Source organism: Pogona vitticeps, chromosome 1 (genome assembly GCF_051106095.1).
Source record: "Pogona vitticeps strain Pit_001003342236 chromosome 1, PviZW2.1, whole genome shotgun sequence".
Lineage (NCBI taxonomy): Eukaryota > Metazoa > Chordata > Lepidosauria > Squamata > Agamidae > Pogona > Pogona vitticeps.
The window spans coordinates 256,517,656-256,533,054 of record NC_135783.1 but is presented as its reverse complement, the minus strand read 5'-3'; the positions used below and the strand labels follow the sequence as shown (position 1 = coordinate 256,533,054).

General features: G+C 41.5%; 1 protein-coding gene across 4 annotated transcripts in view; it reads right to left on the bottom strand.

Moving 5' to 3' along the window:
* The window catches only part of LSP1 (lymphocyte specific protein 1), a 101,254-nt gene that overhangs the window by 26,176 nt on the left and 59,679 nt on the right, over positions 1-15,399 (bottom strand). For 2 of the 4 annotated variants that reach the window (XM_020788752.3, XM_020788753.3), the window contains exons 2-4: positions 8,920-9,069; positions 4,295-4,483; positions 39-357 (exon numbers count right to left, since the gene is read on the bottom strand). In XM_020788752.3, the coding sequence (XP_020644411.3) occupies positions 39-357; positions 4,295-4,483; positions 8,920-9,069 (658 nt within the window). The remainder of the gene's footprint in view (positions 1-38; positions 358-4,294; positions 4,484-8,919; positions 9,070-15,399) is intronic. The other 2 variants (XM_020788754.3, XM_078383694.1) reach the window with 1 other exon arrangement.

Genomic DNA, 15,399 nt, shown 5'->3' with positions numbered 1-15,399 from the left:
ATACAAGGTGGGGAAGAAATAAAACAAACTATTCTGACCTCCAACTTTTCTTGCTCTTCACCATACTTATTCTCTTCTGGAATATCATGGATCTCCTCAGCAACATCTTCATTCACCTCGCCAACATCCTCATTCGCCTCGCCAACATCCACTGTTCCACAAACGTTCTGCTGCTCCTCCAGCTCTGCTTCAGACTGATCTTGCGAGACAGAAGTTGAAACAAACTTGAGGAAGTTCGAAGGCTTGGGCGCAAATCGGACAAAGACTGGAGAGTCCTGATCCAGATGGACCTGCTCCAGTTTGTCTCCTGCTTCCCTCAGATTGCTGTCTTCTTCCTCATAGGAATGCCTGGGTGACCTAAGATTGAGAAATTAGCATGGGGGTTAGCAATGAGATATAGCCATGCGAAGATGTCTCAGGACATCAAACAGACACCATGACTTCAACATTGTTGGATCACTATCCAACTGCTTTTGTAGTATTTTACCTGATGAAGAAATCTGGTGATTTTGAAAGCTTGCTCAACTTTTTTTGCCCTTTGGGAGGCCTAACAAAAGTATTACACTACAGTGAATTTCCAAGAGCATCTACACTGTGGAAAACATACTTAACAGCCAGATAATTTCTTTCAATACAGGTTTCAGCAATATTAAAGGATATTGCAATTAAAATATTGGTCTACAGTCCTCCTAGCATTGTCTCCAAGTGTTCATGCTCATTTAATGCTGCTAAACATAAATAACCAACAAAAAAACTGCTACAGTATTCTGTTTAATAGGGGGGGGGCAGGGAGAGAACTATGTAATCTGAAGACCACATATGGCTTAACAAGGCCTTCTTCATGGTCACCAGAGATACACACAGCAGAGAGAAGAGATTTGTGCCTCTAGAGCAGTGGCTCCCAACCTTGGGTCCCCTGATGTTATTGGACTAAAACTCCCAGAAGCTTTCACCACTGGCTGTACTGACCAGGATTTCAGGGAGGGTGGGATTTTCTTATTAAATTATATTGCTCCCTTATTTTTTATTTTTATTATTATTATTTTGGAAAATAGCCACAATTTAAGAACCAGCTGGTGGTGATATGTTTCAGGGATAGAACCTAGCAGAAATGGTTTCATATATAACTCTGTGATCAGTTAAGAATTATTATTTGTTACAAGAACTGTCTGAAAATCCCAGGACGTAATAGATGAGTATTTAAAGTAACCCGAATTTAATGAATTAGAATTGGTTTGGCTGATCTACATTATATCCATGCAATGCATTTCAGGGTGAGGACACCTCTTCCTTCTCTTTCAAGGAGGAGGGATGAAACTGCACACAGTTTTTCTGTCTTGGGAGACAGGACCAGTTCAGGCCCAGAGGGCTGCAAGTTTCATGGTATCAACACTAGCAGGAGAGCATCTCGTGGAATACTATCATAGTCAAAATCTCCCAAGAACAAAAAAAAAAAAAAATCAGGAGCTCAGCCTCATGTACTTTTTGTCCCTCAATCACTTTCCCTCTCCGTCTCCTGAACTGAAGTACTTTTATGACCAGCTTGTCTATATTACGACTTTTGCACAAGAATGCCAAGCTGAAGTTGATTTAACCTGTAACTGACCCACAATGTCCATACCAAAGGCATCTGGAAATGTGTGTAGGCACCACAAGAAGTTGTGTTTATTCAGTTCCATCACACTGCTCTGAGGAGCAGCAGATGTTCCTACTAAAGCAGAACAAGGTACAAACATGCAAAATGGAGATAACACATTCTCAGTTACCCTAATAAATGCTGGTCGTCTGTTAGGCTTGATCACTCCCTCCCTTAATTCTACTAGAAATAAAATATGCACGGGTCTAAGAGTTGAGGATCATCATGACACTGTTTACAAAAATGCCAGAGCTGACAAGCCGGTGGTCTTCTAGATGTTGAGCAATTATTCTTCTCATCTTTTCTCATCACTGTGCAGGATGGCAGGCTGAGGAAGATTGGAATCCAGTACTTGGAAGACCACAGGTTGCCCAGATATGGCTTGTAGAGACCAGATTGAAGGGCGCAGTTGCATTGTCATGTGCAGAGCAATTACAGAAAGCAACATGGCAACAGTTACTAGAAAGGTATTGCATTTCCCACCCTTTCTGCTCATAAGCAAGCAGAGTATTCAGTCAGGACCCTAAAGTGAAGAATATGTGGATTCTAAAGCCATCATCTCCACCCAGTCCAGTGCCTCCCCTATGCTTGCAATTTACACAGCCAAAATTTTATTCATTGGGGCCTCCAAAGGGGATTAAGTCAGGGGAAACAATTAAAAGTCTCCTAACTTTCTAGGCAAGGCTCCTAATGTGAATTGGATCTTTTGTTTCCTATTGATTTGGAAACAGCAAAATGAAGCTACACCAGAGTGACACATAATCTGGCTATAACTCCTGAGCAGGAAAGATTATGTTGCCCCTTTGCATTTTGCCCCCACCCCACCCTACACCAACACAGCATTCTACAGGTGTGCATTAACTAACCATTTGATTTGGGGTGGGTGAGGCACCAGTATGTCCACTTTCACAAGGAAATGCCCTTTCTTGTCTATAATACCTGAAGTGGAAATTAAACAGCCTGTTTTTCACCATCTGAGAGCTCAGAACTTTTAAACAACCGTAAAGTTTGGGACTGCAAAGTCACGGAAGGAGGAAAGAGATTTTACTAGAAGTGATTTAGAATCACATTAAATGATTAGCATGGCATTGTAAGACATAAGACCAAGAGGCTACTTACACTTTCTGCTGGGCATTCCCCCCTCCACCTCCAAGAAGACAGACAGCATCTCAGAACTGCCACACCTAAATGTGTTTCCCTCATTAAGGTTGTTGGGTGACTGCCCTCCTCCTTGCTTTGCCCTCAGCTGCTGCAGGTGTTCTATATTTCTGCCTCACTCAGCTGACACAAACAGCTTTCCCCCAGTCCTTTGTCTCTGTCACACACACCAGAATAGAAACCCATGTTATTGTCTTTCGAGGACAGGAATATGAACCATATTTCTTCAACACAGGCAAATGTATCAGCCTTGCACATAAATTTACAATCATATTTGCGATCAACCGTGTATACCTATGCCAGCCACTGAAGGAACTTGCACAGACTGAAAGCAAAGGGTGCAAAGGAATCTCTTTCTTTGCCATTTACAAACACTTCCCTATCTGGCTGCCTGGAAGTGATTAAGGTTATGAGATGCAGAAGGAAAATACAGTATAGGAGAGTGATGCAAGCTAGGCCTCCTCCTCTTTGTGAGAAATGCTTTGCTAATGCAACCATGAGGTCCACCGATCCCTTACAGTTCACACACCAGCACAAGGGTAAGCATTTTGAAAGCCGTACCTACTGGTGGGGGTGCAAAGGAAACTGTTAACAGACACTCCCATTAGTTTGCTTCCTGACTAGAACTGGGACTAATTATTTTTCCTAAAGGATGCACAAATACCAACTTTACCAACTGGAAAAGCAGCAACCCACAGAGGCACACGGGGCCTCTGAATTTTTGCCGGTAGTACAAAAAGTTAAAGGCAGAAGACTTCTGTGAAGAAAAAGTTAACATTCCTTTTATGGCTTAAAGGTTAAAATGTACCCTAATCTGATTTCTTTATCTCCCTACCACAGGAGCTATTTAAAAGGCAACCTAATGCAACAGCGAATAAGCAGGGCTGTCTCAGTGGCACAGGGATGTGGTGTGGTGTTCAAGTGCCCTAACAGATGGATGTGGCTGAGCAACTGAGACTTCACCCCAGGACACCAGGATTAAAGAGGGTGCAGAAATCTAGAAGGGAACCTTTACTGGCAGGTGTTAGGAAATAAAAACTACCACCTTCCTGCTCTCTTCACTTTTTGAAAGCACACACTTTCTGAGTGATGGTGGGGATCATATTCTCCTTGTCATCTTTTGTGGGGGAATGTGTGCCCACACTACAAAGCAACGTAGATGGGAGATGATGCCACTGACTCTAGGTGCCAAGATGGCTAATTACAGCTGTGGCCCAGGCTTGGACTACAGAAGAACCAAGAAGCAGATTCAAAGATTTGCACATGAGAGTAGCCATGCTGTGTACCCTCATCTAGAGCAGTTACTTTTTTTGAGAATGTGACTCCCAGAATCCAGCTGTATGCTGGCTATGCTGGCTGGAGAATTCTGGTACTCAAAAAGTAACTTTTCTAAGTTCTGGCCTGGTATAAGTTCATACTTCTTCTAGCAGATCAGCGCCACTTCTGCTTTGTCCATAAAAGGTTGCCCACTCTTTTGGAGGAGAGAGAATGATTCTCTACCTTCCTTCCTGGTGTGCAGGTGCCACCTGTTGGGCTTCTTTCCATTCACCATGAGATGTTCGTTCTCCTTCTGGCATTCCCTCTCCCATCTCTGCCCATTTCTGCCTGCGCTGCTCAAGTTTTTGGGACCAGTCGCTAAAGCCCTCATCTTCTTCCAGTTCTGACGTCCCAGAAGGCTTACAATCGATCCTGAAATGCATGAGAAAGAAAACTGTTGAATGCCACACAAGTCTAGAATAACATAGAGGGTGCCTTCTGGCTATTGTAGCTCTTCAGGCACAAACCTGCTTCGTCTGATGATCTGTGCAACCATTCCCTTGACCCAAAAAAATAGATGCAGGTCCTCAGGGCCTTTATATCTCATAGTTATAGACTCTGTGATCAGCTCCCATCATAGCAACCCTAAAATGCTGATTATTGCTGCCATCCATCAGCTCTCATTGACATAGTAGTAAGTAATTTATCATTTTAGAACTTGTCTCAAATTTCTTACTGAAATCAGTGGGGTGCCAAAATATATAACTTTGCCTCCTACCATTGTCATGTAGTTGTTCACAACAGTTATTTCTAGTGTTATTAATCTTGCTCTGCTCTTTGGGGAGCTTAGGGCTTCTTCAGTCCCAGCAGCAGTTCAGGAAACATAGCTTATTAGAAAACTAATTCTTGGTCTGATTGAAAATAAAAATAATGAAAATTAAAAACAACAACATGACAATGGCAGTTTGCTGTTGGTTTGGAATGAGAAGGATGTGGCCCAGAGATAGTAAATGATGTCATTATAATAAGTTCCAGAGTGTTTTCAAAGTGATCTATAACTGGCCAGCACACAATGTTTTCATTGCTACACCCATCAGAAACAGTTACAGTGGCATGCATATGGGAGGGGGAGGTTGCCATTTAGAATCATAGAATCATAGAAAAGTGAAGTTGGAAGGGGCCTACAAGGCCATCATTTAGATATTTGCTAAGTTTTTAATGTTCCCAGTGTATGTGCATTAGAGTTTGGGAGTAACTCAATACACATAACAAGTCACTTGTAATTCATTCCTCTTTTTCATTAAGTCATAATGAAGCTCCATTGTGACTGCTATATATATATGGATGACATAGAGCCCTTGGTAGTGAGAGTGTTTTAGTTCCAGGATGTGTGTGGCCTCACTATTTAGCTGTGCCTGCTACCACAAGCCAGTAGTATCTGTAGTATTCTCGTGAGGCTTTTAGCAGCCTAAAAGAATACACCTTAGTTACCTTTGAATAAAGAGAAACTAAAAGAATCATTTTCTAAAGAATGTTTCTATAATCGTAACTAAGCCCTTTTGAAGGCCTTGCAACTGTAATTGACTGATTTTTTAAAAGTAACTTTCCCAGCTTCAGTGTGTGAAAGAGAGAGAGAGAGAGAGAGAGAGAGAGAGAGAGAGAGAGAGAGAGAGAGAGAGAGATTATTTGTGTCACTATTGATGAAAAAAAGGAAGGGGGAAGGGGGAACCTTTCCATCCAACTAGCAAGAGTCTGTCGTTTGGCCTCCAGAGTATATAGGCTGCATTCCAAAGCGATGATTGAACACAGTGGTTGCAATTGAATTCAAAGATGCACACATTTCCAGACCAGAGGGAACCAAAAATAAAATCTAGGACATCTGTATTTGTGTCAAGGAAGCAGGGGTCATTTGGAACCCTTCCCATTCTGTGTCTCATATTTTCTCTCCTGGGCTTTCTTCGATATCTGCACCCAACTTTTTTTTTAACAACAAAAGAGAAACTCAGGACAGATAGGAACAATTCTATACGCAGCTGCATTACATCTTTGCACTGAAACAGTCGTGGCAGGGAAGAATGGGTGAGATGGTGTTGATCTCTGTCCTGTGGGGCACAGGTCACCCCGGGTTTTCAGGACACAGCAGTCTAAAGTGTACCTAACCAATACACATGACATTCATAGGTGAAGCTTGAACATCATGTTCAAGCTTGCACAGAAGCTAATTTCTGCCATCAGTAAACCATAGCTCTTCAATTAGAATGTACAGTACAATGTAGCAAAAATTACAGGAGAATTTTTTTACTAATAATACATTGTGTGTTGTGGAGTGTTTAGATAGCAAGAAGGAGAGCAATTTCACAAGTGCATGATCTGGCCCTGATGCACATGCACACTGTGCCAAATTCATAATGTGGGCCATTCCCCCACAGCTCACATCAAGCTCTAGTTGCTCAGAAGTGAAGGACCTCTGCACATAGAGGACTCCCCATTATTTTCTCTGAGGTTCTGGTGCTTTGGAGTAAAGGATGAAATAAGAGATGCTCCATAAATATAATCTGGACCTACAGGAGAGTTATCACAGCTGTTTGTTAGAAGTTGTGTTCAAGGAAACGATGGGCCTTATGCAGTAAGAAAAGGATGAGTCACCATAAGAGGGAGCTGAGTTTACAGAAGAGAAAGCTAGTATTAAACGCTGACCTTTGCAGCCAGATCAGCAGCTGCAGAATAGGCTGGGGAGCAGAATGAACTCATCAAACCTGCTTGAAAGGGAGGTGGAAGGGGGGAATGTGGGGGGAAAGTATGTGTATTTCCTCCATGATGTAGCCATTAGGTACCCTGCTCGAGATATCTCTGGAGATGCATCGTTCATGCATCATTGTGAAGGTTTCATTTTCCAGTTGGATGTTGTTTTGGGAAACGGGGTCCCCCCTCACTTGAGAATATGAGGGTCAAGTGCAGATGGCGAGGGGAGTGAGAAGAAGGGGTGCATGGCTGTTCTCCTCTGCAATTTTACTTCTGCATAAATCAACCTAACCTGTTATTGTAGATCAGTGGTTCCCAACCTTGGGTCCCCAGAAGTTCTTGGACTAAAACTCCCAGAAAGCTTCACTACTAGCGGCGCTGGCCAGGATTTCTGGGAGTTGTAGTGCAAGAACATCTGGGGACCCAAGGTTGAGAACCATTGTTGCAGGTGGACAGAAAAATATTTGCAGGGGGAAACTGGCAGGTAACAGTAGGTGAAGGCGCCCACTAACTTCCCTCTGCAAATTTTCTCTCATTCACACTCACATTTGAATACTTAGAAGTGTGTTCTCCTGTTCTAAGGAAAAAAGAAAAAAAAGATGGGAATATCCCATTCAGTGGCAAGATATTATTCATGAAATAGCCCTCTGTTATTTAGGTAAGCTAAGACTTGATTAGATTTTCGCTTGACTTACCAGCAAATACTAGTAATGAGGTTGATAACTACACACCCAGCAGACTTATTTATTATTTTATTTTTTATTTTTAATATTTTATTTTTACTTTACACCCTTCTTCCAGTGAGCTTAAGGCAATGCACACAAAACTCCTCCTCCCCATTTTATACTTTCAAGAACCTGGTGAAATAGGTCAGACTAAAAGGGGGTGGAAGGCCCAATGTCACCTAATGAGCTTCACAGGCAAGGAGGGATTTAAACCTGGGATTCCTGGTCCTAGTCCAACACCCGAACCCTAATTCCACACTGACTCAGATGTAGTTGGGCTGCACAATTCCTATTGGTCCTAGCCAGCATTACTAACACTGAGGAAGTGTGAAAGTTGCAGTCCGGTAGCATCTAGAATGCGAAGAGGTGCCCACCCTGATGCAGATTCTGCCTTTCAGGAAGCAGGACTTAACTAAAAACCCAATTACTGCTCTCTCAGATGTTGAAGGAAAGGAGTCTAATTCCTAAGGCTGCAATTTCTCCTTTCTGAGAACAGGAGGTTTCCCATATAACATCAACCGCCATGTGCAAGCCAGCTGAAAGAGGGTCCTTACTTTCTAGCAAGTTTGCATGACTCACTGTCCACCATGCTGAGCAAAGACCCTTGTTTGATGCAGCTGCATAGAGGGCAAAAGAAACAAGAGGCTTATTGGGCCCAGACCAAGAAATGTGGCCAATGGGCTGCATTCAGCTTAACGGTAGCTGAATTTCTCTTCTCCCTTAATTTTCAAGGACACTGACACTTTAGAAGAAAAGAAAAGAAAAAAAGCAAAGTGTGCTACTGAAATACCACCTTATAGCACTTAAAGCCCTCTCTGGGCAGTTAAGAATTTGATTATGCTTGCTGCAAGTGCCTGGTGAGCTGGTTACTCCATTTACTGATCTCAGAAGAACTTTGAGTCTGCTGCCTGAGACTGAACTCAGGTCGTGAGCAGCGTTTTAGCTGCAGTACTGAAATTTAACCACTGGGCCGCGAGGCACAGCAGGATGTTTCCAACAGCCTCCATGACAGGAGCACAGAGGTTCTCTTTGAAATCCAAGGGACCCACAGTTTGGCACACATCCTAACTTTAAAGTCAGTTGTTAGTACCAACAGGCTAGAGGCACTGAAGCAATTGTGTAAATCCCATTGCTTTTGTGGGTCTACTCTAGTTGGGATGAGAAAGTAGATTAGACCCTTGTAACCTTGGGGAAGCTGCTTCATTTTTCCAGCATCCTAGTGTATTAACAGGCCTCATGCCTCAGTGTTTGCCAGTACTAAGTCTACAATTTTTCATTTTTACTGAGCTGACTTATATTTGTATATAAATACACACACTCTCCAGCTGAATTCTTAAGCTAAGAAATGTGTATCATTACTTTTCACAGCAGAACCAAGTCTTCTGATGTGTCACTTCTTACCGGCTTTCTTGTACTGCCACTCCATTTTCTGAAGTGCTGGTGTTGCTAAGGCCTTCTTCTGCCTGAGACCTCAGTTGCCTCTCCCGTTCCCTTCGCCGTCGCTCTCTAGCTGCTTCCTCCTCATCCTCCACGCTCCATTGTGCTGTCAACCTGCCAATTACAGAGAAAATGCAATCATGCCAGATACAGCCATGTTAATATAAACTGTAATTTTTGAATTTTTCAGGGATTAATTCCCTATTTTCATAGGACTCCTACTCATTTTACTTGGGACACTGGCCAGACTTACTGAAACTCACAATTTTTCTTTATTAAACAAACATATGGTCTAAGATACCCTCCAATACTCCCCTGAAGCTGTGCATTGTAGAGCTTGCTAACATTCTACTTTTGAAGTCTACATTACCTTGACTGAAACCTGTCAGGCTCTGGATTCTAGCATCAATTCTGGCTAAAACAAATGGCAGTTGGAGTTACAGGTGTGACTCTTGGTGCTGAAATGGTGCCAATGTCCATGCCAATTAAGCATCCAAACGGAGGGCATTCCATAGTTGGTGTGCCATGACAGAAAAGGCCAAAGTATTTCTAACAAGCTATGAGAGACATCTGATCCTCCTTACATACTAAGAGAAGACGTACTTAATTTTTATAAAGAAGTAAAACAATTACTCGTGTCCAATGCTAGAGATCAGCACAATCGGGTTGTTGCCAAAGGTCTGAGCCCTCAAGAGGCCCCACTGACGCTACTGCAGCCACCAGTCTTCCCATCTCTGAGATGGACTGGCTGATCATATAATTTACTAATGTTATTTGTGGGTTTGAATGCTGCAACCAAATGCCTGCTTTGGTTAGGTAGACTGGCAAGGCAGCCCAGCAGAGGTATGGTGGCTGAGGATTCTGGAAATGTAGTCCAAAAATGTAATTTCTAAGTAGTGAGTATCTAGAAAAGCAACATGAGCAGTGAAAGTTTATGAGAAGCAATTCCGGCTTTACCAGCAACTCTCATGACTATCAGTAACAAACTGCATAGGGAAAAGTAACAGTTGAAACGTTTCGAGAAAATGCATTAAATCACTTCAGCTATAGCACTAATGCCTTAAAAATACAGTACTATAAACATGGAGGTGTAGTTCCAGTTTTAGTCTCAATTTGAGCAGACACACTGAAATTACTAGGACTAACAAGTTCTATCCATTTCAGTGGGTCTAGTGGGACTGAAATAGCACTTCAGAAACCATAGGCTCTGAGCATGCTGAGCTAGACAATAAGAGACTGAGGAAAAAACCAAGAAGCTTAGGGGTCCTGCCTACTAGCAGGAGAGAGAATTCTGAATGTTTGGAGTGTTTTCTTAGCAACATTGTATTTTAATCAGAATTCTTGAGCCAAGCTGTTGTAGTGCCCCAAATGAAATGGGGAAGGGCACTGGGCCCTAGCATCCTACAAAATGAGGCCTCCTCAACCATTTCTCAGCTTTGCTCTGTTTTCCTTCCTCTTCAGTGTAAGATTAAAATACTGACATGGTTTGTCCCAAAACACCCTAGTCACCAGATAATAAATTTTCTGTCAGCACAATTACTTCTCAGGTACCAGAGAAAACGATAAGGTTTCTTTAACATTCCAATAAGGGTGATAACGCACATTTTAGTGCCACGACTACTTCTTCCCTTTTTTAAAAACAGCAGGCCACGAGTACTTCTATAAAAACCAACAAACAGCTCTTCATGACAGAAAGTCATATCCTGGTGTTCCGCAGAATTTCTGCTACCAAAAAATGCAGATACATAATAAAAATACGAATCCCCTTATTTCAATTTTGGTTAAGGGCTACATCATTCACCTTCCCCCACTGAACCCCACCCCACCAGTACACTTACATGAAAGGAAATTCATACACTAATACTGCAGGAAGGCATTATAAATGCCCATCCTTCTCAGACCCTTCCTCAATTTATATCTGAATGTAGCTACCTAAGAATATGCCAGAGGGATGTGTACAGGTGTAGCAGCTGGGACTCACACAGCATTGCTACAATATATTGAAATGCAGATGTTGCCACATGAGAAAAATGGGGTAATTGACTGCGGGCATCCACTGATGGTTGATTCTCAGATACCTAAAGTGGTCAACTGACCTACTCAGTTGAGGATGGACCTCTATTTAACTGCCCAATTCCAGTCCAGAAAAAGAGATTACTTATCATTCAGAAGAGAAGACTTGAATTTTCCATTTGAAACCACATGGGCAGCACACTCATTAACCACACACACATATCACCTCGTCCAAGTTTACCAAACTATGGTGGCATCATTTCATGTTTAAGAAGACATCAAAGAACCCACCGGCCTCTGAAAGGCTAGCAAGTTTTCTTTAGCACAGATTTTCAAGGACTGTCGCAAATTTCATCAGACACATCCACTAAAGTGGACCACCATCCTTGAAACTTTATGCCAAATAAAATTTGCTAGCCTTTGAGGCACCACAAGATTCTTTGTTGTTTTTTCAGCAACACCCTAATACAGCCAATCCCACCCAACCCCGAACTATTTGCATTTCTGTTTTCATGATAGGAAATATTTTCAAATTGGGGTCTATAGACATAAATTAGCATGGACAAATTTCATGCCAATCTACCCAGTTTTTTAAGCCACATGAAACTGACCACTACAGTCTCTGGTTTCAGCAAAGGAAAAGTGGAACTCCTGTTAGCCATTTCTTTGGTCTAGATAAAGCTCTATAATTCTGTCTAAGGCAGGGCTGCTACCCTGGCCACAGACAGCTCCAAGGCAGCAACACACGAATCATCATTTTCCCCAGTTTGCCTTTGGCTGCTGTAGGGTGAGGCTATGATCCTTCTCATTTATCCCACTGAAATACTAACCAAGTATTTCCACACTGTTAAGAACTTAACCATCGCTGAATTTATTTTTCAAAAATTCAAAATGAGTCTGATTCTCAAAATTTGAAATGTGGGGTCTTAACGCAGACATTTGTCTTCAGTATTAAGCTGAAATTGCAATTTGACTGCAGAGTTTAAAAGTTTTGACTGAATCCTATTATTTAGTTATGCTGGCGTTAAGTACAATGGCATAAATAGTGGCTGTGAGCACTAGTTAAAAAGTTGCTACCTTCCTTGAATGCCACTTACATGAATTGTGCTACAAGGGAGAGAAGTGACTGTTCTTTAATTAGCAGTAATTTGCTCCTGAAATTTAAACATTTGTTCCACTGTTTATATGGTAGGAGAAGCACTGTTTTTTGTTTTTTGTTTTGTGGCTTTTTTGTTGTTGGGGTTTTTTTTGACTGCATATCATGGTGTGCTTGGCTAAAAGTGGCAAACATTGGTATGCCACTCAAATCTGGCAGCAGAGCCCAGAGTGGGGAAAAAGTTAATTTGTGCAACACAGCCACCATTAACAGCATGCTCCATCTTTGCAAAACTGTTTGAAAATTTATTCTTCCTTTGCAGAAATTTGGCCAGATTCTCCCAATCGCCCAGTTTTGTTTCCTGCAAACAGGGTGGAGAAGTTTGAGAGGTCATTGGGATACAGCTATAATCTGACCCCAGAATACGGCAGCCTCTTACATTTCTGTTTTCTCCTAGCTCACCAGGATATGATGAAAATATAAATATGTGGCATGTGAGCAATTAGCGGCATATATTTCAGGAGAGCTTTCCTCCTGTTCTCCCATTATCAAATAAGTCTGCACTTTGGACCTGTCTGTGAGACTCTGAAGGGCACAACAAAAACTGCAATGGAACTGGTTTAAAAGTGCATTAATGGGATGTGCTAAGATGACGAAGAAATAGTGAGGCTATGATTTTTCTTTCTTTCACTGTGGAGCTTATCAAGAACGCTACTGTCATTATTAAAATTAAAGTGTACGTGTGTGTGTGTTCAGTGAAGCCTTTCCTCCCTCTGTGTATAAACCACCACCTTCCTCTCATTCTCATTTCCAGGAAGAAGGGAGTTACCAAGAGCAAAAATAAAATAAAGTAAAAGACAAAAACTATCAGAAATGAGACCTGAGGAACCTCTTTCTATATTCATTCTGTGCTCATATTTACTGTTTTCTTGACAGTTCCCATGGAAATTGTTTTCTGGGTCCTGGCAGGAAGCCAAAGTGTTGTGTGTTTTTTTTAAAAAAAAAAATCTAAATGAAGTAATTCATTACACTTCATCATGGCCTCTATCCCATATGTATGCAACAATGCCCAGTGAAAGGTCTGATTCGGAGATGCTCTTAACCCCTTTCTTTCCAGCTTGCTTCTTTCCTGTATAAAAGGGGATGATATTATCTTGGTTTTGCTAGAATTGTTTGGAATTCTGGTTTTCACTCTGCTAATTTAAAATCTCTGCTTCCCCCCTGCCCTCAAATTTCCAGCCAATAATTTGAAGAGCAAATTACAAACACCCCATCCTAAGTCTGGCTCTGGATACTCTGCTGGGAATCTGCCTGGAATGTTGTGACAGGCATTCTTATTGCCACTGTAGCCTCCCTTTTGTTTCTCAGCTGGATGTGACTAATTTTCTCCCCATGACCTCAGAAGCTCACGATCTTTTGCTACTTCTTTTGCCTCGGCTGCCTAGCATGTATCTAAAGGACAGTTACTTCAAGAGAAACAATAGGACACAGCAGCAGCAGCAATAACAAAAGTCACTGGAAATATTTAAAAGATCTTTGGGCAGTATTAACAAACAGGCTGCTATTGTCCTCTTCTGACTAGCATCCCAGCACAAGCTGTGTTCTGTGGTTGCCATCTGAGTCTGTCTGTCCTCAGATTTCTGCACCCGTTTGGTAATTTTTCTTTGTCCAACATCAGCAGCGGAAAGCAGATATATTCATCTTTGTATTATTTGTACATATGGCCAAGCAATTCAATGTTGCTCCTTTGGAGAAGGGATAACTTTGTCCTTTCCATCACATAACCCCATTCCAGCAATTGAAGCAGTACCACCTCATGACAGCAAGACAGAAGACAGCAAGACATTTTCTGTGCAGATATGGGTTGCTGAACCCGATCAAAACCTTCAGGCTAAAATGATATACTATCTGGATAGCAATGGTCCTTAATTTCCATCAGAGATGGGGTGATTCACAGTGATTCATTACAATGGACAGCTGGGCAGGAAATTGGTTTTCCCTGTGGAATTCTCCGAACACTATTTTAGTCTCAATATTTTCAGGTTTCATTTTTAAAAACAAACTACCCTAGCCCTTTTTATTCAAAGAAAAATTGATTTCCCTCTGAATTTGTACATTCCCAACAATATGCTTTTTTTTGGGGGGGGGGTCTGTCTTTATCCTGTTGGACACAAGCTGTCTCTGGTTTTGAAATCATCATGACAATGTCACATCAAGTAGTTTTTTCACTTATGTATTTAGAGATACCGACATATGTTCTCAAAGGCACACTTTCAGCCTTAGCAGTATGTAGGCTATGTAACCTACACATATTTATTTATTAAAAAAGAGTTTTCTGGCACCTTAAAATGAATAGATTTATTATGGTGTCTACTTTCATGGACGCGCAACTTATGTCCTACCCATTTCTACTGGTATCACTGAATACTTTTTATCAGTATCGATTTTTAAAACCTGCACCTTTTCCTCACCATCACTCCTTATATTCTAGTCCTAATTATGTTTCTAATTGATCATTTTAATTATAAACTGTTTTTCTGAACTTACTCAGATTGATTGATTTAAGTATAGTACCCTGCATAATAAGGCAACAAATAAATTAAATTCATAAACAATGGCCAGAGTCCAAATGAAAAATTACACTGGTGTAGGTCCATTGGCATAAATTTCACCTGCTGATTAGTTCTAGGTAAACAGCAGGCTGGATAACTCAGTGTTTGGGAGTTTGATTCCCCACGGTGCCTCCTAGGAGAAGAGCCAGCCTGCGTAGTCATCAACAAGCTGCACAGTCTCAGAATGCCACCAGGGAATGGAAAACCATTTCTCTGTATTCTTTACCTGGAAAACATCCAATATGTTTTCCCCCTGTTTTGCTCAATCAGTTATCCTGCTCGGAGAATAACCTGTTGATTTGACACCTTGGTTGAGCTTTTCCTTCTGTCTTGCTCATAACTTTTGAGTGAATCAGAGGCATCAGAAAACTAAAAAGGCATAACCAACCTTTGGAAAAATAAGGTCTTGTCTAGCTAATAAATAATTATGAAAAGGATATAAAGGTTGCCTTGTTCACATATAAAATAGCAATTTGTGAACTGATAATTTGATTTTGCTATAATAAAACATGCGCATAGCTATGGGGAAGTAAGCTTCCAACCATTTTTCCTCACCTGCTGTGCTCTTATCAATTCTGCTCAGTTCCCTTTCTGGCCTCTTCTGATATGGGAACTCAGCTTGGAAAAAAGTCACCACAGCAATGCAGCATGTTAGATGGAAGATGGAAAATGGGGCCATGGTTCCATTTTCCTAACCTTTACTTAAATATGGTTTACACAGGC